The sequence below is a fragment of the Microtus pennsylvanicus genome, chromosome 4 (genome assembly GCF_037038515.1).
Source record: "Microtus pennsylvanicus isolate mMicPen1 chromosome 4, mMicPen1.hap1, whole genome shotgun sequence".
Taxonomy (NCBI): domain Eukaryota; kingdom Metazoa; phylum Chordata; class Mammalia; order Rodentia; family Cricetidae; genus Microtus; species Microtus pennsylvanicus.
In genome coordinates, this window is record NC_134582.1 from 16,273,978 (window position 1) to 16,296,908 (window position 22,931).

The following is a 22,931-nucleotide window of genomic DNA, read 5'->3' on the forward strand; positions in this document are numbered from 1 at the left end:
AAAGCTAATTTTAGAAAGTTCTATGGGCAGAGAATATAGTTTAAAAATAAGAGATTTATTTCAGTCTGCCTTTGTCACATGCAGCACTTCATTAAAAAAATATGATGATTGGATTATAAATCATATGAATTAAGTGCCAAGTATATTGTAAGATCTTTGTAATATGGGTCACAGTAATTCAACATAGTTGAAATCTGGCCATGAGTTCAGTCACTTAGGGAGAAATCAGTTCATCAGCTGTCGAAGGGTTAAGTCCAAAGTGAAAACCATGACATCAGCTCCTCCATTTTACGTAACACAGCTTAAGAGGCTTTCATTGAGATTTCTTCAAATGCTTGCCACTTTTATACACATGAAGCAAGACTCCTGGTTTTGTTTGAAGTATGGATCACTTGTGTTATTAGTCATCAAAATTTGATGTTCAACATAATTGGTGGCTTCATTAACAGTTTTCCACATGGATAGAAGGGAGTTTTGGAGTCAGTGTTTCTCTTGAGTAGGCCCTGTCTCTAATAACCTAACCCTGCAGCATGCAAGTGGCCCTAACATCCCTGCATTCCAGCATCCCCAACATGTATTGTTACTTGGTAAGGTCCTCAAAACTAAGGAAGCAAAAATAAAATCTGTGTGCTCAATCAGGGTTCTTCATCAGGAAAGTAAGTGTAGAAAATTACCAGGGAACTTGTCAGAGCCAGATCATAGGCTGCTTTTCAGGCCAGACAGGTATTTTTGGCTCTGTTCTGTTTTCAGTGTAATGGGAAGAGGACAAATTTGTTGGTGGCAAGGGCCGTGCAGCTTATCCACATGGACCCTTCTGAGAATGAAAGTGGATGCTGCTAACAGAAGGTCTGGACATGGGGTCTGTGCAAGTGACCCGTGGCTTGTGTGGTCTAGCAGCTTTTTGCTGTTGAGGTGGGGTGAGGGCAGAGAGTAGTGGATAAGGACTTTCAGGTCCCATCATCTGAGCCCCAGAAAAACAGCATCTTCCCCACACAGCAGGTGCTCAGTGTATGTTTCTTAGGGGAGTGAATCTAGGAACTTATGATTCTTGCTTTTGTAGGTATGTTTAAAGATGTATTTTATTCATGTCAGTGGTGTCTTGTCGTGTGTGTGCGTGTGCGTGTGTGTGTGTTCTGCATTTGTGCTGGTGCCAAGGAGGCCAGAGGAGAGCACTAGATGCCCTGGAGCTGGAGTTACAGGTGGTTATGAGTTTTATACCGTGAGTCCGCAGAACTCATTTGCAAGAGCAGCAAGCATGTTTAACAGCAGAGCCTTCCAAAGACCCCAGGCCCTTGATTTACAAATGGACAAATAGAGCTGTGCTAAAATAGATTGTGGAATCTGGTTCTGATCCCAGACCCCTCCTCCCAACACACACACACACACACACACACACACACACACACACATACACACACACACACACACACACACACGGTTAAATTTATATTCTTTCCTTAATTCTTTTTCTTTTTGTCTTTTTGAGACAATATCTCACAAGGCAGCCCAGAATGACATGGGTCTTGCTATTTAGCTCAAGCTGGCCCTGAACTGATAGCAATCCTCCTGCCTCAGATTCCTGATTGCTGAGTGTACAGATCAAAGCTACCATGCCTGCTTTGTGAATTAACACCTCATAATAATTTGTAAAAATAGTTTTAAACTACCCCCCCTTTTCTATTTTTTCCTTTATTTCTTCTCTTCTGACTTTGGTATTCTACACAGAGAAATTCTATGACTGTTAAATATGCTAGTTTTTATTAAAGGTAAGGATAAGGAAAACCTTAAGGAAGTGTCACCAGGCAGTTTTTTTTTTTGAAGCCTCCACTATCACAGCTGATGCTGAACCTTCGAACCTCAAAATGGACTACCCTGCAGGGTTTATTTCACCAGGATGGTGGGATGTTTGTCCAACTTGTCGCTGCACCTAACAGGAACAACTGTCAAGTTTGTCCTCTCCTGTGTGTATTTATGACACCACTTTAATTCCAGATAAGGAGATCTAGGAATGACCTGCATAGTGCCCTATCAAACAAAAACCAGCAAATCTCAGTTGAGCATGGTGGCAAACGCCTGTAATGGGTAATCCCAGCACCCAAGATGCTGGCAGGAGGGTGCTAAAACTAAGGCCAGTCTGTGCTACATAGGTGGATCATGTTTCAAGAAAATAGAAATAATATAGATCACTCTTCTGGTTGGAATTATAGATATGAAAAACAATTTCCAGTTTATATTTTACAAAATTTGTGTTGCTGTTAAGTATATTTATGAATTATTCCACAAACTTCAAATAGTAAAGATCAGAAAAATAGCAAAGTGGGTTTTAGAAATTGCCCGGCAGTCTTTCAGTGCTTGTTGTGCTGAGCACACTTGTGTGCATATTCTGGTGTTCATGTATTTGCATGCATTAACATGTGTACAATCATGTGCATGTGTAAGCAAGCTTGCATCTCCATGCCAAAGGACCACGTTCATCTTTTAAGTCAATGCCTGCTTATCCCAGTCTTTGCTGCTTGCTTGAAAACAGTATTTTATGTGCATCTTCATCATCAGTCCTTGTAGTTTATTGATTTGTGCTGTTCATGAAAATCTCCTATCTATCGTGACATAAGGTATATTATTGGCTGACATTTGTGGTTTTTTTTCCCTAAAACACTTTATCAATTCATCTTATAAAACTAGTTTCTGTTTTAGACACTAGAGAAAATCATCTCTTTGAGATCGTGTTTGAAGATTTTTAAGTTGTGCACTATCACGCCCCAGTTTTATTTAATATTAGCCTTTTATTCTTAATATAAACTAGATAGCTAACTGCTGAGTGGCATTGTCTGAGAAGGGTAGTGGCAAGCTGGTTTTAAAATATAAACATCTCCATTAGTCACACACAATGCTGTGTTCACTTCATTGTATCCACAGAAATATAGAAAGAAGTGTGTAATGTTTCTGGTCTCCTATTCTATGCATGTGAAATTTGTACTTCTGAAATTTAATATGCATGCCTTCAGGCTTCATAACCAATGGTGTCTCCTTTGGGACAATATCATCTACTGGAAAAACTTCTGGCAGCAAGACCATGCTTTTGTCTGGACGGAACTTCCCACGTACAGTCGAGGTTACTAGAAACTGGTGATATAGGGTGGGGAAAGGAAGAGGTCTATTTTTTTTTTCATGAAAATTGAAAACGCATGGGAAGAGCATTCCCGCTGGGAGCCAAGAACTTCTCTGAGATGCAGGACTGCTGTGTCAACTGCCGTATGTCCACTCTTGGTGACAGCCTATGGCAATTGCTCCCCAATCGTATACATTCAACTTTCAGGGTTTAACTTAAAGTGCTAAGTTTACTTATTGTTTTCCTTAAAGGTCTCAAAAATTAACACAGCAGCCTTTTATGAAAATGGAAAGAATCAATCCCAGAACACAAAGTTTATTTAATTGTTTTCATTTTATATTCGTGAGTGTTTTGCCTGGTTGTATGTAAGTGTACTATGTACCCGACAGATACCTTCAGAGGTCAGGAAACGGTTCTAGATCTCCTGGAATTTCAGTTTTGAGCACCCATGTGGTTCCGGGAACCCAACCTGGGAGAGCATCAGATGCTCTTAACTGAATAACCTCTCCAACCCTGGTTTCCTTAAGAACTGTTATATGACATTTTTGCATGTAGCTAAACGTTAGCTCCTGGTTTTGTTCTTTCTGATTTTGGATTCTTCTTCAAGAAGAACTGCGACGTATACAAGCAATGAAGAGATTATCTTTCTAACAGAAGCATACTTTTTCAGTTTCAGGGAGAATTAAGCAAAACTATAACTCAAGATTCCATTGGAAAACTTTTTCTAGGTGTAGCCTCAGCTTACTGTACTTACCCACACCCAGCTACTCACCATTTGAAAGCTAATACTCTGGGACTGGGAAATGATGGAAGGGAATTCAGGTTTACTTCAGGTCCAGTAGCCCAAGAAGATGAGGAGAAACTACTGATTTCCTAACAAAGACCGCCATAGAGAACCTGGACACAGGAAAGTGCTCTCCTTCATGGGAGGAAATGATGCTATGCAGGAGGGCTCAACTTGGAGTGAGGCCTTTCTCACCAAGTCTCTTCTTCCTACCATCCGCCCACAAAGGTTTACCAGCTCCAAAGTCAAAGAACGTGGTAGTGCTGAGAACCACTCTGTTTTGTTAGAACGAGATCCCTGGCAGGTTCTGAATGAAAACCTAAGATTCTACTTTATGCTTTGTTCTTATTGAACTTTCAAATGTACCAAGCAGCCCAACAGGCCATCCGAGCTATGTTTCTATGCCCTGATGACAGTTTACCCCACCTGGAGCAGCTGGGGCTGAAAGGGGACAAAGACCATATTATGAATGTTGTATGTAGGAAAGTCTTAGGTGAGTTTAGTTGCCTGGGTTACTGCTAAGAAGTAAACAATGGTCTCAGTAAAATTGTCATTAGTAATCAGTAGATAATTGCTTCCATCCAGAGCTCTATCAGGGTCCTGAGTGGCTGAAATGATCTTGTGCTTTCTTAAGTAGAAGTCAAAGTGTCCATTTAAAATACAGCTTATATCTTTTCTTGGGGATTTACATATCACCTTTGTTCTGAGAAATATGCTGGCTTTATTATAGGCTAAAAATATGTCAGATCTGGTCTGATTAAGGATTCTGTGGGTTTATTATCTTCATTATATGAGGCTCATACTCCATAATTCTAAGGGCTTCCAATTTCTTGGGAAGACAGAATGGAGAAAAATTCAGGGCACCTGAATACTCAGGCAGGTATTTTATATACCCACAGCTGCAGATAAATAGCTTTAGAACAAAGGGCTAAGTAATTCACCATGCGGGTAGAAAATGTCTATGATCATACTTCTAAATGCAGAGATATATACTGATGTGGGAGTCTCCTCTGTGTGCTGTGATTGCCATTAATGAATAAAGAAACTGCCTTGGCCTGTTGATAGGGCTGAACTTAGGTAGGAGAGGAAAACTGGACTGAATGCTGGGAGGAGGAAAGCAGAGTCAGAGAGACACTATGGAGCCGCTGGCAGAGTAAGACCTGCTGAATCTCTGCGGGTAAGCCACTGCCACGTGGCGATATACAGATTAATAGAAATGGGTTAAATTGATATAAGAGTTAGCCAATGAGAATCTAGAACTAATGGGCCAAGCAGCATTTTAATTAATATAGTTTCTGTGTGGTTACTTTGGTTCTGGGCAGCCGGGACGAAGAAGCAGCCTCCTTCTCCAACAATACACCCTAATGCCTGCCTCATACTAAAGCAATACAATCAAAACGTAATTCTGGATATCCCACTTCATTGACCTAGACTACCAGAACACTTTGTACATAGAAACCAAGTCTCCCACACTCGGGCCACATCCAGCCCAAGACCAGTGTTCCCATCCCAACTTGCTTTCCCCCCTTCTTTTCTCAAACACCAGTTCTCATCTCACCGACATAGAGGACAATGAGGAATACTGAGAACTCAAGAACAATCGCAGTGGGTTTTTGATCCTACTGCACGTACTGGCTTTGGGGGAGCCTAGGCAGTTTGGATGCTCACCTTAGGAGACCTGGATAGAGGTGGGCGGTCCTTGGGCTTCCCACAGGTCAGGGAACCCTTATTGCTCTTCGAGCAGATGAGGGAGGGTGACTTGATCGGGGGAGGGGGAGGGAAATGGGAGGCGGTTGCAGGGAGGAGGCAGAAATCCTTAATAAATAAATAAATTTCAAAAAATAAATAAAATATAAAATATTCCCATAAAAAAATTAAAAAAAAAGAAAAACATAGCACCCAAGTTCTTCAAAGATGTGTGCCTATTCACAGAAAAGATGCATACTTCTTCCTGGTTTCTCTTCCTCATTATTCCTATACTCCTTAGCTCCCTGGAGTCGAGAGGCTGAACTGCAAGCACAGACTCCACTTCTCCATTTTTTGGCCAATAAAGTTTTCTTTTCGTTAAAAAAAAAAGAAAGAAAAAATAAAGAAAATATTTGTTCTGTCCCCACCCCTCCCCCTTTGGATTCTGATCTCTCTAAGGGCTCTAAATTTTCTGAAGCAGGATGCATTCCAAATAAAATATCTGACCCAAGGATTTTCCCCACCCAAGGTAGGATTAAGAGGTGTTTACAATAATCTTCATCACTCTCCCTTTACCGTTAGATCATATATATTGCAAAAATAAAATTCAGACCCAGAAATTTCCTTTGACCTAAGTTCTACAGAATGGGGTAGAAAGAGCCGCTGTGCAATAAGCGTTTTCTTTGCCGTAAGCCCATTCCCTGTTGATGGACTCCCTCTCAACCCAGCACTCATTACTCACAAAATCCTTATGAAATATCATAAAACTAAAACAATAACCAGCAAATGTTATCTTCCTGAATAATTCTGGGAACTTTATCTTTATTATTCTTGGAATGTCATGGTTACATGAGCTATCTGAAATTATTTTTGAATGTTAATTTATTAATAATTATCAACTTCATCTTATTTTTCATCACTATCTGCCTATGAATCCATAGAAGCTATTCAGCTAGGCTCCGTCATCTTGCAGAGGCTGTGTTTGTGGTAGATATTTTGATTATGTTGCCTTTTTGCAGATAATTAAGCAAAACAGAAGTCTCCATGTCTTTCTCAATGCAGCAGCCTGCAAGCAAATGAGCACAACTTTCAACATTGTTACATTAATATTTGAAAAGTTAGTAAAAAAAAATCTTCATAGTCAAACAAGTGGAGGGAGGTGACTGGGAAGATTTTGGTCACGGAATACAACATTTTAAGAGAGATATTTAAGAAAACTATTGTTTAACATGACTTCTATGGTTCTTATTTACATAATAATTTTATGGGTTTTTTAATTTTTATTTTATGTATATGGGTGTTTTGTCTGCATGCATGTCTATGTGCTACGTGCTTGCCTGGTGTGCAAGAGGCCAGAAAAGGGCATCAGATTCCTTGGATTGGAATTACATACAGTTTTGAGCCTCCATGCAGGGGCTAGGAACTAAAACTGGGTGTGTTGGAAAAGCAGCCAGTGTTCTTAACCACTGAGCCCTCTCTCTAGCCCCAGAATGGATTATATCTTTAACTGCTGCTAAAAGTGAATTTAGAATATTCGCCTTAGACGCATAAAGATAATTACATGAGTCGATCCATGTTAATTAGCTCCATTTAGCCATTTCACAATGTGCACATATTTCAAAATATGCCCTGCATAATAATTTCATGCAACTTTTATTTGTCAATTTAAAAGTAAAGCATGTAGGACTGACCTTAGGACACCCTGGTGGAACACTTGCTTAGCATTCACGAAGCCCAAGTTCAATCTTTAGCACCAAAAAATAACTATTTCAAAACAAAAAGATAACTTTAATTTGAAGCTGTATCTTTTTTTGATTGATATTCTACGAGGAGAAGCTTCATTTTACAATATAAATTTAATATATTTTCACTTATGATATGACTCAGCAGCAAAGAAAGACGGATCATTTAGTTCATAGTGGGTGGCATTTCCTTACCAGAATTCAGATCTACTTACACAGTTGGGCCATTACGCCTTGGGCAGGAGGGATTTCTCAAAACAGGCAGATCTGTGAGCCACTAAATTGGGAAGCCCATTTTCTGGTCTGTGACTGATGGGGAGGCTGTAGTACAGCCTACTGCTTCTACAGTGATTAATCCTCTCACACTTCACTAGCAAATTTTCAGTCTTAAAGGAAATAAATAGGATAGATCCTTTGTAGATTCCTAAGGAATTTACTCTTTTATAATGTTTTTTTTTTTCCTTTTTTCTTGTCTCTACCAAAAGTCTGAGCTTAAGGAACCCAGTAAAGTGTTGTTTGTTTTTTTAAAAAAACTCTTAACTCTTTGGGGGCCAGTGACCCAGCTCCCAAATTAATCACAGAGTCTTGTTGCTTATAAATGCCTGGCCTCAGCTTGGCTTGTTTCTTGCTAACTCTGCTTAAATTATCCTGTCTACCTTTTGCCTTTGGCTTTTACCTTTCTGTATTTCTGAGTATCTTTTCTTTATTTCTTACTCCATGGCTTTGCTGTGTAGCTCGGTGGCTGGTACCTGATATTTTCCTCTTTTGGTCTTTCTTTTACTCCTAGATTTTCGCTCAGCATATTTCTCCTCCTATTTATTCACTCTGCCTTCCAGCCCCACCTATCCTTTCTTCTGCTTAGCTATTGGCCGTTCAGCTCTTTATTAGACCATTAGGGTGTTTTAGACAGGCACAGTAAACACAGTTTCACAGAGTTAAACAAATGTAACATAAAGTAATGTAACACATCCTTGCATCATTAAATAAATGTTCCACAGCATAAACAAATGTAACACACCTTAGAATAATATTCCACAACAATAAAGTTTTTTTTTCTTCTCTCTTAAAAGATGTCTTCTTTAGAATAAATGAGTCATGCAGCCCACTTACCAGGCAAGCAAAAAAGACTTCCAGGTCCAATATTTTAAATGTTTCAAAAGTCCTGGAAGCTTAGTTTGTTAAATTGAGTTTATGTGATATCTTCTGTACATATTTTTGAATGAGTGATTATAATGTTCCAGGAGCTGGCTCCCATGTTCCATGGGAAAAAAGCTTACACTATCTGAGAGTAACTCTGGGTCCCTGGGCATCACGTCAAGGGCATGGCAACAATAGTTTTCATCAGAAGAAGTCAGCAGTCATTGCTTGTGTGCCAAGATTGGAGGGCCACAATCAAGTAGCGGAAACTGCTTTAAACCATAACAGGATCAAGTTGGATAAACAGACTCCTTTTGTTCCCCGTGGTTGTGGGTTTTCTATACTGACTGGGTCGCATTAAGAAGTCATGGGTTTTCAACTGCTCGAAGGAATCATAGGATTTTGACTTTTTCTGTCATTTCTTCACTTGGCTCAAGGTGAACCACACTGGTGAGGAAAGATGGTTCGATCTTAGCTGCTGCCCTGTCCTGCTCTGGCAGAGTATTAATCTCTAAGTCCCAGAGTCAGCTCACAGAGGTTTGAATCATAACAGAGAGGCTTGGATGTTTAGATCTGAACCCCCTGGAGGATACTAACGAGCAGATTCATGAGGACACACACACTCACTCTGAATCGTGCTGGTTGCTTCCCAGTGTTACTTGATCACAGTGTGATACGAACCCATCCTCTGCCTCAGACCCTCAGTGTCCTGATTCCTGCATGTATTTGCACACAGGACTGCTCATGAAGTTCGTGCTAAGTAAAAAACTTTTTTTATAAATAAAAAACCATTTGTTTGTGATAATCATATAAAGAGTGTACATTATGCAGGCCATTTATTTGCCTTGGTTTTTGGGGTGTGAATTTTTCTTTGAATATGCATGAAAATTACTAGCAAGTTATTGCATTAAGCAAAAATCCATAAATTTAGCTAGGTCAAAAATTACTTGAAAAATAAAATAATATTTACCCTATTGTGGACTGCTAATAAGTGGTATTATTGAGATATAGCAACAGAGTAAACCTTTGGAAGCATTTATTTAAGTGGCTTTAGAATATTTATGAAGTTATTCTGATGTCATTCTCTAAACCCACGAATTGTCTCTGAAGTCCATACTCGATAGCCATAACTCGCAGTTTTTCCTTTCCCTGGCTCCTGTTAAACTGTCGCTATGACGTTATCTTTCCAGAGTCTTTTATATAAACAGAATTGTAAGGTATGTGTCCTTTTGTTTCTTGCTTCTTTCAGCAAATACTTTCAAGTTTTCTGTGTGATAATGGCATGTATACACACCTCATTTCTTTTTCTGACCAAATAATCTTCCATCATGGACATACCACATTTTATGTACACTCTCCTGAGGAGAGGCACTATTAGGAGGTGTGGCCTTGTTGGAGTAACTATGGTCTTGTTGGAGAAAGTGTGTTCCTAGGGGTGGGCTTTGAGGTTTCAGATCCTCAAACCAGGCCAAGTGTCTCAACTGATGTAGACTCTCAGATGCCTCTCCTGCACCATGTCTGCCTGCACACTGCCATGTTTTCCACCATGATGGCAATGGACCAAACCTCCGAACTGTAAGCCAGCTCCAATAAAATGCTCTCCTTGATCAGAGTTGCCATGATCACGGTGTCACTTCACAGCCATAGAAACCTAACCAAGACAGTAAGAGTATATAATTTCAAACTATGTTCTTTCTATTGCTGTGATGAACACCATATCAAAAGGCAGCTTGGGAAGGAAAGGGCTAATTTTATCTTACACTTCCAAGTAACGTCTATCATGTATGAAAGTCAGGGCAGGAGATGGAGGTGGGAACCTGGAAGCAGGAACTTATACAGAGACCATGGAGGAACACTGCTTGCTGGCTTGTTCTCCATGGCTTGCTCACCTTGTGTTCTCATACCATCTAGGACCATCTGACCAGGGATAATATTGCCCAGAGTGGCTTGGGCCATCCAATATTAATCACTAGCCAAGAAAGTGCTCCACAGATGTGCCTGCAGTCTGAGAGAGAGAGAGAGACAGAGAAACTTCATTAAAGTTTTCTCTTCTTGAATAACTGTAGTCTGGTTTGTTTTAAATTGACATCTTACCAACACAATGCTATAAAACTAAACCAAAATAGAGTAACTATGCAGAAAAAGTAATTGATAGAGTGAAAAACAATGATTTGCAAATGAGCTTAGTATCTACAAATAAGCATGATACGTTAATATAAGTATATATGCTTGTTTAGTCTCTCTGTTGGAATTTCCAGCCTTTACTGAAAGTATAAACCAAGTTGCAGATCTCAATGAATTATTAGTTTATTTTATTATAGCCCTTGATCTCAGAAAAAAATAAAATACACCCATTTACTTTTTTTTCAAATAGACAAATTCGCTCCTATTTAGAGTAAGTCAATGTCACTTAAGTTGACAGAGATGTATATTTAAGTTTGAACCTTTGATATAAGCTCATATTCATTAATCCTAAGTAGTTTTTAAGCTGAAATGAAAATGAATTGTGATAAACCTTTCTAACATTAAAATAATGCTATAAAATCCACTAAATAAAAGGTATCTTTTACAAGGGACTTCTCCCTCAAAACATATTTCTGTTCCATTAGTTCATAGGCTAGATACCAGTTGTTCCGGCCATCCATAATTTGACATTCTGGAAATTAATTTTTCAAGATCAATTGGTATCCCTTTTTGGCTATCATTCTGGAAGCGAAGCACAGTCTATGAGAGTTTCACAGGTCAACATAGCCCCACACAGCCAATCAAATACAGGGCAGGGAAGAAAGATTAAATGACTGTCAATCCTCGACAGTCTTATTTGAAATGATCTACACTGAGTGTAAACAGTATTATGCTGCCTTTATTTGTTTTCTGTGTCAAAATTCCCAAAGCACCTTGAGAATATTCAATATACTCTCAAAAATAGAGTGTTCTTTATGAATTGAATAAGTCCAAGTCACAAGGTCAAAGCTTGTTAAAGCCTTCTTGAGATTGTTATTTGGTAGACTGGCCAGAAATTTTACCCATAAGTATACGGTAACCCCCTGATTCTAGTCACTGTAAGTCCCCAGTAGAAATGCAAGGAGTACTTTCTCGGCACCATGCAAACAAGAGGTGCCATTGAGTATGTGTTAGATGTTTCCTCGAAACTATGCAAACGAGAGATACAGCAAATGTGCTTTAGATGAATAAATAAATGCTCCCCCGAAGGAGTCATTTTCTCCAACCCCCACCTTATTTTAAGTCTACTTGCTAGGTTCTGTGTGAACACAAATCATATCTTTAAAACATGCAGGACTTTGGAGCTTTGTCTTCCAAGGATCTCAAAATAGTTCTTTTAAGATTAAATATTCAATCTGGGGAAGAATTATCATCAGGGCTGCTTCCTCCTAGACTGGGTGGGAACAAATACAGAGAACCACAGCTGGATAACATGTAACGGGTGAGAGACCTTAGGACACTCAGTCCTGAATGGGGTGTATCCATCAAACCGCTCCCCTAAGGTCTCAGGAAAACCTACAGAAAAGGAGACAAGAAAATTTTAAGAGCTAAAGGGAATTTTAGATTGTATTTTATTTTTAAGTGAAGATTGTGTACATATGTATGTGTGTGTAAGCAACACGAAATGAACTCAGCAGGCTGTATATATGTATGTGTATAAATATGTGTACATGCATAAATGATTTATCTGCAATAGTTTTGTTTTACATATATGTGTATGCATACATTTATATATAATAGTAATAAAATAAGATGTTATCAATTTCAGAGACAGTTTGGGACATGCAAAGAGTTAGATAAAGTCGAGGGGGGAGAAATGGTATAAATACAGTATTCATATGTGAAATTCTCAAAAAAGAAAGGAAGGAAAGATGAATGAAATTAGGGAGAACAAGACCAGTGGACACTAGGGGTAGAGACAAGAGATTGGGGGCCGCGTCAGACAGGCTGTTCCAGGAGTTAAAACCATGGCCCTCGCCCCTCCGAGGAGAAATATCCTCCCCTACACAAGCATAGCATCTCTACCTTCTCTCTGCCCAACCGTTTCCATTTCTTTCAGCTTTTTCTCTTAAAACTCAAACTTGATGTTTATTTTTTTGTCAATTAAATGCAAAAGTTTTTTTTCTTTAGAGATAGAATGTTCCCTGTTTTGTTTTTTGCTTAGTTTTGAGATTCTAATTTAATTTCTCTGTTTTCCTTAAAATTCAGGCCTCACTGGGCCGAGTGGCACAAGCCTTTAATCCCAGCACTCAGGAGGCAGAGGCAGGTGGGTCTCTCTCTGTGAGTTTGAGGTCAGCCTGGTCTACAGAGCAAATTCCAGGACAGGCCCCAAGCTATAGAGAAACCCTGTCTTAAAAAACAAAAACAAACAAATTCATGGTCTCCTTTTCATAATTTTTTATTGAATTCATATATGCATATATCCCTAATTATAGCTCACTGAATCCGTATGTATTACTTGAATGTATGTCTTCAAAATTGTTTAGACTGGCATTTGGTATACTCTTCCATATCTAAAGGGGACCACCTCTCTTGCTCCCAACTTTACTCAATGGCCTATGGTTCTTTGTGTAAGGTTGAAGTCTCGTGGGCTTTCCTAATTTGACCTGTTGATTGGTGTCATCCTTGTTCAGCTCACATTTGGGCTTCCATATTGGTGAGACTTTGTGGGTGTGGCTTCTGATGTTAACACGAGACACAATCTCATATCAAATCCCCTGATTGCCCCCCCCACACCCCACAATGTTCCCTGAACCTTGGGTATAGGAGTGTTTTGGAGATGTATCCAATAGGATTGGACTCCACAACTCTGTATTTCTATTTTTTTTTAATAGTGGTCTGTCTGTTGGAAAGATGTTTTATTGACTTGGGGTGGAAACTATCTTATTCTGTTTCTAATTGTAACAAATGAGGGAAAGTCTTGTGGGCGTTTGGCTCAGTTGACATCAGTGATCTGTCCTGCAAGTCCAGCGTGCTCTCTGGTGTGACTTCCCATCTGAACACTGAGGTCCCGGCGATTATATGCATTTATTGCATTTATTGCTGACTTTCAGACTGCGGAAGCCAGGAGAGTGATGTATTTAGATCTTTGCCTCCGCTTCCTGCCCCTTGCTGTCCCATGAAGGGCTCTGAGCACAGCATTCCATCTTTTGTATCTCTCTGTATCTGTATCTCCTGGCTCTATGGCATAGCTGGGACACTGTGATAAATACCAAGAAGCAGACATGATCTGGAAAACATTACAGTCTTCTGGCTTTTTGTCCTTTTCAGACCAGTACAACCAAGAAATGACAAGATTCCCAATTTTAGTACAGGAAAATAAACAATGTTGTTAAAACATGTCAGCTTTTTGATCCTTTCCAGATAAATTTCTATCCCATTTCTTAGAAAAGGCGATTTTACCAAGGCTTTTCTTTGTGCTGCTGTGTTATCTGACAGGGAAAGATCATCTACATCAGTCATTTTAGGACGCAGAAAAATAATGTGGTAATAAAAAGAGATGTGAATCAAACACATCTTGGAGGTACAGATAAAAAATGTACAAATAAATTTAAATGAGAGGGACAGAATATTAATAATTTTAAGAGAAACTTTAAAATAAGCCTTCTAATTCTTAATTTAATAGATGAAAGAGCACACCGAGAGCACGAAGTAAATGCTGTCACAGTGCCAGGCTTTTAGTTATTATTTTGTATGGTGTTTGTGTCAAATTCCACAGTGTATTCAGCACTCTTTATTTATAGAGAGTAGAGGCGATGGGGTCCTGAGTGAAACTGTTCCCTGGTAGCCGGTACTGCTCAGTCTAGATTAGATCTTGATTGGAGGCAGCCCTGGTATTGCCCGAGGCTGGATGTATACAATGAAGAGAGGATACCCTGGCTACCAGTCAGGAACACATGCTGTGTCATGTAGTTGGCAAGTGGTTAAGAGCATCGTAGTATAAATGGGAAGTAAACTCCCATGCAGGGGTTTTCTGGTTCTCACCCAGTCTGGGTCCTTGCTGTGCTGTAAGACTGTTTGGTAGTTATCTTTCTCTAAGACCCGCTGAATTCCATAGCTCACGAAGGCTACTGGTTTGAATTACAAGCACAATGATGATTCCAAACATTTAAGAATTGTGTTTTAATCTGGAACTCTATGTTGTAATTTTCTTGTTTGGTTCTTGTGGTTTTATTTTAAATTCTTTTTTTTTTTTTTGAGACAGGGTCCTTTATATCCCAGGCCAGCCTCAAACTTACTACACTGCCCAAAATGGTCTTGAACTTCTGATCTTTCCGGCCCTACCTTCCCAGTGCTGGTATTACAAGCATGTACAATTACAGCCAATGTTATGCAGGGCTTGAGAATGAACCCATTCCTATCATGCAAGCCTCTGACCAATTGCGCTGCATTCCCAGCTCCCCTTGCATTAATTCTTGCCTTTTAAATGCACTTTTAAAATAAAAGTCCAAGCTTTGCCAAAAGCTAGACTGTGAAGTATATCTTTTTGAGATTCATCTTTGTGCTCAACACTCATCTGCTGATGGATTTCAATGTATTTGCTGAGATTTAGTCTCTCTTGTGACTATCAGCAATAAGGGGAAATAATATAGGAAACTTGAATAAAAATTTAGATCATGCTGACAGACCCCTTTAACCCCACCCTTTTCATTTTTTTTTTCAGGGAACCAAGGTACCTTCCAACTTTACTTTCTATTCAGGCAGTCCAGTTTTGTCCTTCTATGGCTTAGACCTAGGAAAGACTGTGGCAGTCCTCAACTTTATCTTAGAATAAATTTAAGTCTTTCTTTTTCCAAAAAAAAAAAAAAAATGAAGAGGCTAGTAGTAAAATGATACTTACAGAGAAGATCGAGAGATGGTAATGGGGGCCTCCAGGAGGGAGCACCATTCTACCTGGCACCAGCGGGAGTCAAAGACTAAGAAGAGCAGCAGGCTCAACCATAAAGCTCTGATTTAGAGCCATCAAGTTGATGCATTGATAGGCATAGGCAGTCGCTTACAGAAGGTATCTCCGAGGGAAGCCCGGTGTCTGTGGTTATCTGTGCCCTTTCATTGAGGATGGCACGCTGCTGATGGGTGCACTTGCTTCCTAAGCCATGATCAGATTTTGTCTAGATAGTTTAAAAAGAAAGCGAAGCCTTTACGGTCAGAAGACTCGGCAACTTCTAGTCAGGGATGAAGGCAAATTACTAAGGAGGAATGTTTGAGGACAACAATATGAATTATCCCATCTCAAAAAGGATTCCTTAGTGAAAGAAGCACATGCCCATGATCAATTTAGCCCTATTTAGCAAAAACAACATAGTTCAAATTAAGGAGTTAGTTATATTTAAAAAGATGCAACTTTCCAAAGCAGTTTAATAATTGTTAATTATTTGATAAGTAGCTCATTATCTTCATCAGCTGTTTTACCCAAGGACATAAAGTTTTTTATCTTGCACCACTACTTAAAATGGCAAAATAAAAGCATTTGAATTACGATTATAGACACATAAACTGTGTGCATCCTCTTCTGTTCGGTTGCTAAATGGTGTTGTGGATGGAACCCAGCTTCTCACACATGCATGCATATGTGTGACATGCACTGAGCTATGCCTCTGTCCCCTTCCTTAGTTTGTAACATGATCAGGTGAAGTTGCCCAGGAGAAAATAAAGCCGTGATCCTCCTGCCTCAAGCCTCTCAAACAACTGGGATTGTAGGCCTATATCACCAGGCCATTTTTAGATTTTCAGAAATTATGAGAATGTTTTAGCTCATCTAATAGGCTGTTTTTGTTTTTTGGTTTTGTTGTTGTTGTTGTTGTTTTTGTTTTTTGTTTTTTGGTTTTTTGGTTTTTTTTTTTTGGATTTTCGAGATAGGGTTTCTCTGAAGTTTTTGGTGCCTGTCCTGGAACTAGCTCTTGTAGACCAGGCTGGCCTCGAACTCACAGAGATCCTCCTGTCTCTGCCTCCCGAGTGCTGGGATTAAAGGCGTGCGCTGCTGGCTGCGCCACCACCGCCCGGCTTAATAGGCTGTTTTTGAAATGTAATTTTAATTATAAGCCGTCTTAAAGACTACAATGGCTCCTGCGTCTTCATAAATAGGAAAATCTTCTCACATAATAGAACAACATTTTCCATGTTAGCAACGTCTTTTGAGGCCTCTCTCTTTGTTGTAGGATAGAACAAACATTCCTGTGGCCTATGAGTCAGAAGTTTGTAGCAAATCTCAAATCATTGTGGGAACTTCACAACAATAGAGGATAGTGTCATTCAGATGAATGTGCCCTCACCTTGGAATAAGCCCTGCAGATGCATTTGCATTTAGCTTAGGGCTGGTTCAAGCCATAGTCATCACAGCTTCAGGTGTGGAGGGGTCTGTGTTCAGGAAGAAAGGATGGGTGATATCGCTCACCCAGGCAGGAGGCATAGCATGGGAATCGCTGAAACCCCGCCTCCTTCTTGAGGTCTGGAAACTGGCGCTGTACAACTCTACGTAGACTCTCAGAGAACCGAGGCTTCCTTGTTTGGGGCGGATTTCACATCAGTGTCTTCAGGGGCATCATGCTAGTTGTTCAATTCTTAAGATCAAAAATGAATATTGTGTATGGATAAAATAGACAGCGTCTCCTTAATTCTTAGACGCAAGCCACTCCAGCTTCTTCATTCTGTGTACAGTGGCAGTCGCTTTCTACCTGCACTGCTTCATTTCCCAGGGGAGTTTCTGTTCTTGCGTCTCCCTCTTTTCCGTAACGCCGCACCTCTAATCCTCCGGAGTCTTGGTTTTGGAAACAAACGTCCTTGCCTTTTAAACTTCTATTACTGTGGTGCCAATGTCTATTTTGCAACTGCCTGATGTGAAGTGACAAATGGGAGGCGTGCCCTCGCACCTGAAGCTGCTTTGACCAAGTTATTTCAGGATTTAGGCACAATAGAGGCATTTGGTGTTAATGTAATTAATTAGGTCTACATTGTATTCTGATAGCAGACAAGAAAATCAACTATTGATATATTATATTTGCTCTTCTCCTGTGCAGGCCTGCCAAGACCATCACTATGACTGATGGAGATTATGATTATCTGATTAAACTCCTGGCCCTTGGAGACTCAGGAGTAGGGAAGACCACGTTTCTTTACAGATACACAGACAATAAATTCAATCCCAAATTCATCACTACGGTGGGAATAGATTTTCGGGAAAAACGTGTGGTAAGTTTTTAACCATACTCTTAACCTTACTACCCATTCTCTTGTGTCAAATAAGAATTGATGAAATTGTGTTCATTGCACTTCAAAGTGTCTGTTTTTTTTAATCACATGAAACTCATAACTGCAGAATATTATTTATGACATTTTCAACTACCAGTAACATTTTGATAGGAAAATATTGAGTGACACTATCTGTCTTCAAAAGCACACAAGGCAACTAAAATAAATGTGTTGTTGAATTTGTGGATGATGTGTTTTCTATGCGTTCCTAAGGACGCTTTCACATTTTGATGTATTAAAGTACCAGAAATATTAATTCATTGGGCTGAAGTAAATTTCTTAGAAAGTTGAAGGATTCATTCCCTTACTCCTAACAAAGAGGTTAAAACATATGATTGGCAAATAGCTGGAAGATGAGATTTGTAAGTTCTTGCTGCATTTTTATTTATGTGTAGCCTCAGCCATCAATCACTGGCTCGTTGGGAACAGAATGTGAGACCCATCCATGCTATTTTCCATGAGAAGGGAGCTTAAGTGAGAATCACAACAGCACTTCCGTCTCCCATGCTAGACACTAATGACAGGAAGGAGGATATTGTGACACGGGAGGCATGCAGCATAGGCACAGAAGCTTAGCCAGATTTCCTGCCACCCATGGTAGTCCTGACTGCCAAGATCACTATGCCTTCCAGTCCATGTCTCAAATCCCCACGGGAAATGCTTGGTGGAGAGCCACTGCCTGAAAAGTTGAATCGCGTCCTCTCCCTCAACTGAGAGCCAATAGACTCTGGGCAGGATTCCTCTGACTTCTTCCCTCAGCAATGCCTACCGACCTAGGTAGAAATCTTGTAAAAAATTGTGCCTGTAGAACACTTCCTCTAAATCATGAACGTTTTCTGCAAAGGCCCTCCAAGGAAGAGGCTGAAGTTTCCCAACTGACCCCGCTGAGAAACTCTGTGCACACTTACTACCTAAGTCATTTTGAAAGGCAGTTCTATGCTAAAAGAGAGGCAGGGACTTGGCAAACAAATTTTGATTAAAATTATTTTTCCATTTGTAATTTCATTTGTATATTACAACTAATTTCATAGTATATTACAACTGTAAAATAGAAAAGGATTATGGTCTCAATTTGTCAATATAAAAAATTTAGACTCAGACGTTTAAATGAAAAGTTGGTTGTTTGAACCTACGGCTTTCGTCCTAATCTGATGTCTGCTGCCTCCATGAGGGAATGACAGAAGGTGTCTAATTTAAGTTTGCAGTATGCTTACGCTGTGTTGAAAATCATACTCTACTTGACATTTGAAAGTGAGATCTATGTGATACTTGGGGGAAAATAAAGCAAGTGTTTATTCTGCACTATGAACTTTGATTATAGTAATCAACGAAAACATTCTGAGCGAACCCAGAGAACTACAGTGTTGACAAATTCCAAAGCAATATTAACGTGGGAGGATTGTGTTTTCCAGGTTTACAACACACAGGGAGCAGATGGATCTTCAGGGAAAGCGTTTAAGGTGCACCTGCAGCTTTGGGACACTGCTGGACAAGAGCGGTAACGGGAATTCCTTTATTTCTAGCTCCCAATAACTTAGAAAGCATTGAAAAGTGAATGATGTATACGAACCTCAAAAATAAATGGTATCCAGCTTTTCTACCAATTTTAAAATAGATAGCTATGCCCAGTGTGTGGTTCATGCCTACATCCTAGTACCCAGGAGTCTGAGACAGGAGGATTGTGGCAAGTTTGCAGCCAGTCAGGGTTACAAAATGAGAACAACTTTGTGTCAACCCAAACAAACAAAACAAAACGACCAAAGAAGATTTGTAAAAAGGAATTAAAGTCCATGATTTCTAGTCATGCTGTACGCTAGCAACTGTAGAGCTAGTGCAGATCTGAACACTCAATCGGAAGTGGGCAAATCTGGGTGGTGGTGGCACACACCTTTAATCCCAGCACTCGGGAGGCAGAGGCAGGCGGATCTCTGTGAGTTCGAGGCCAGCCTGGTCTACAAGAGCTAGTTCCAGGACAGGAACCAAAAAAAGCTACGGAGAAACCCTGTCTCGAAAATCAAAAAAAAAAAAAAAAAAAAAAAAAGGAAGTGGGCAAATCTGCCTTCATACTTCCTAGTGGGGAGAAATCTCTCCAGATTTACCCCAGTAAAGATGGGAAATTAGCACTGCTGCAAGAGCTGATCACCGAGTTGAAGAACAGGTATGTTGTCCTCCCTGTCTTTGTGTTCTCCCCCTCTCCCAGATTCTTTGTTACACGCTTGGTAACTGCCTTTTCTCACTCAAAGTTGGCTGGCACCATTTCCTGATAGCTAGAATCTTTTTTTTTAGTTGAGCTCTCTGCATGCTGTGTATGATATGCGTGCATTTTCAGATATATTATGTATAATGTGTGCATATGCATGTATGTGACGGTGATATGCATGGGCCGTGACATGCAGGTGAAGGTCAGAGAACAGCCATGGGTATCAGAGTGTAGGTCTTGTACCACGCTTGAGGTTGGGTCTCATGCCAGGCCAGCCAGCCCATGAGCTTCTTGGGATCCTCCTGTTCCTACTTCCCATCTCATGGCTGCAGTACCCAGATGACAGAGGCACACTGCTGTGTCTGGTTTTGAGTGGGTCCAGGGGATCCAGAACGATCTGCTTGGGCTTAGAGCACACCAACCACTGAGCTATGGCTTCAGTCCTAGAACCTTTAACTTCTTTCCCACCCTCCCAATGCTCTCCTTTCACCAGCCTTCGTCCAATTCTGCCTTCCCAGGGAAACCAACCAACCCCCAGTTTCTTTTGAACTCCAGGGGCTCCTATACGCTGCCACTAACACGCTACCAAACGAATGCTACGCCACCGTTCAGTGAGATACATTTTCTAGAGTATTCTTAAACTGCTCTCTATTGAATCACTTGTGGCCATCTTATCCCAGCCAAGCTGTGAGCTTCCTCGTCTCGCAGCATCCTCTCCGCTGTCAAAGGCACGATAACAAACAGTATAGAGAAGCCTCGGTCGCTCGGAGCTCACACTGGCATTCCATTATTCAATGAAAACATGTCTCTTCGGGACCCAATTTCCAAGTGTTAAAGACCCAAATCTAATAAAAAAAAATCCTCTACTATCAGATTGAATAAAAAAGTGGCAAGGGAGTGACAGCAGAGATATGTGGAAGACATCCTGCCCCCGATTCCCCATCATATGTCTTACAATGCTGATGCATGGTAAACACCCATATTTTTGAAATGCTTCCAAAATGTTCTCGCTTTCAGTGAGTGTAAACGCCAGGAGAGGTGCCGGGCCCTCTCGGTTAGCTTTTTTGACTGTGAATTCCATTTACACACACCCTTCAACACTGCTGGTTCTTCTGAAGGCGTTCCTCGTGAGAGTCTCCTTTCACGTGTCAGTTTTGTTGTCAAAAAGATGTATGTTTTATAGAGCAGTGCAATTCGTCTTGGAGGAAGCAATACGAGAAAAAAATGCGGATCCCCATATGTCCTTGCACACGACATGTCAGGCCCACATGATGGCCGGCGTCTCTCATCTGTCCCCTTAATCCAGCTGTGCTGGGAAGGAATGGGATGAACTGCCTTAGTAACTCTTGGCTTATTCATCCCTGGAGACTTTATGCATGCTGTGGATAGAAGGTGTAGCTAAGCAACAAGATAATGCCGTGGGGCTTCTGGCAGTATAATTCAGGTAAGGGTAATGGTAATTGATACAAGTCGCTGGTGGGAAAGCAGGAAAATACATAACCCATTGTGTACATAGAGGGTCCAACCCTTGTGCCCCTGGCCCCTCAAGGGCTAAAGAACAACAAGGTGCCTGATTCTGGGATCTGTTGCTTTTTGTATAATCTTAGCTTTGCCCACCTGAGTCACCTACTAGGATGAGATGGGGAGGAGGAGTCTGTGTAACTGGATGCCAGGTGCGTTTCTCCCAGGGAGTAATGGAAGGAAGGGGAGCAGAGGCTGAGATGAATGTCAGCCTGTGTCCTTTCTGTGCTGCCACTCAGAGAAGAGAAATTTGCTTCAGTCTGATGACCACACAAAGCATGCCTGTTAGCTACTTCATTGTTTGCTGTGGGCAATGAGGAAAACAACACACAGGCTTGTCCCCCAGACACACAGACACACATGTACACACACACACACACACACACACACACACACACACACACACAAGTGATCACTTTTCTTAGCCACATAAGTACAATGGTTAAGAAACAGTTTTGTGGGCACAGCTTTTCAGCAGAGAGAACTGCTACAAAATGTCTGTGATCTCTAAGAACTCCCAGGCAAAGGCAGAGACAAAACTCGATGGAAAAAAAGCAAGTAATGGTTTTGGGTTTTGTAATCTACACCACTGTGTTATAGAAACGCCATGCAAAAGAAATGGTTAATTTAACACCTCCCTCAAGCTTCAAAAAATTGTTCTCTTTTATTTAGAATCTGAAAGAATAGTGAATCTTTTACTGCATGCTATCTCTTTCTTATTTTCTTAATATCGACATGCACTTTATAAGTGAATAGCATGTTATGGGCACTGAAAACAGGCTGTATTCTGAACTGGAAACCCAGCACCTTTTCCCTTGGAGCTTACACATTAGTGTAGGCATTGGACAAACAATCAATCTCAGCAGCATGGCCCCAGGACAACTGTCAGAAGACAGAAGGTGGTAAGTGAGCCCTGCAGGAAGAGGCTGTTCCCAGAAGGCTCTGGGAGGAAGCAGGGTTTCCACTGGTGCATTTGTTTACACTCATACACAATGCATGAGGGAAGGTAATCCAAGCTAAAGGACAGGCAGAGGAAGAGAAAAGACTAACGGTGGCAACCCACAGAACAACCAGCTTGTGAAAGAGCCCAGGGAGGGCAGTGAACTTTCTCAGAACTAAAAGAAGATTAGCATGCCTGTGGATAGTAGGTGAGAGATGAAGCCTAGTGATGGGTGGTGATGATCCTGCAAAGCCTTGATGGCTTTAGTGGGGTGTTTTGGTATTATCCTTTATATATATATGTGTGTGTGTGTGTGTGTGTGTGTGTGTGTGTGTGTGTGTGTGTGTGTGTTGAAATGCAGTTTCTTTGTGTAACTCTCTTGGCAGTCCTGGCACTTACTTTGTTGACCAGGCTGGCCTTGAACTCACTGAGATCCTCCTGCCTCAGCCTCCCAAGTGCTGGTGTTATCCTAAAAGTCAAGTGTAATCATGAAAATGTGGTTAGATCAAGAATCACAAAATCAACAGGAAGAAATGAGGGCTCCCCAAAAATGGACATGG

General features: G+C 40.6%; 1 protein-coding gene across 2 annotated transcripts in view; it reads left to right on the forward strand.

Annotated features, from left to right (window-relative positions):
* Positions 1–22,931, forward strand: part of Rab27b (RAB27B, member RAS oncogene family) — a 141,207-nt gene that overhangs the window by 106,195 nt on the left and 12,081 nt on the right. For both annotated transcript variants that reach the window (XM_075968352.1, XM_075968353.1), the window contains 2 exons: positions 17,479–17,650; positions 19,123–19,208. In XM_075968352.1, the coding sequence (XP_075824467.1) occupies positions 17,498–17,650; positions 19,123–19,208 (239 nt within the window). In that variant the 5' untranslated portion in view covers positions 17,479–17,497. The remainder of the gene's footprint in view (positions 1–17,478; positions 17,651–19,122; positions 19,209–22,931) is intronic.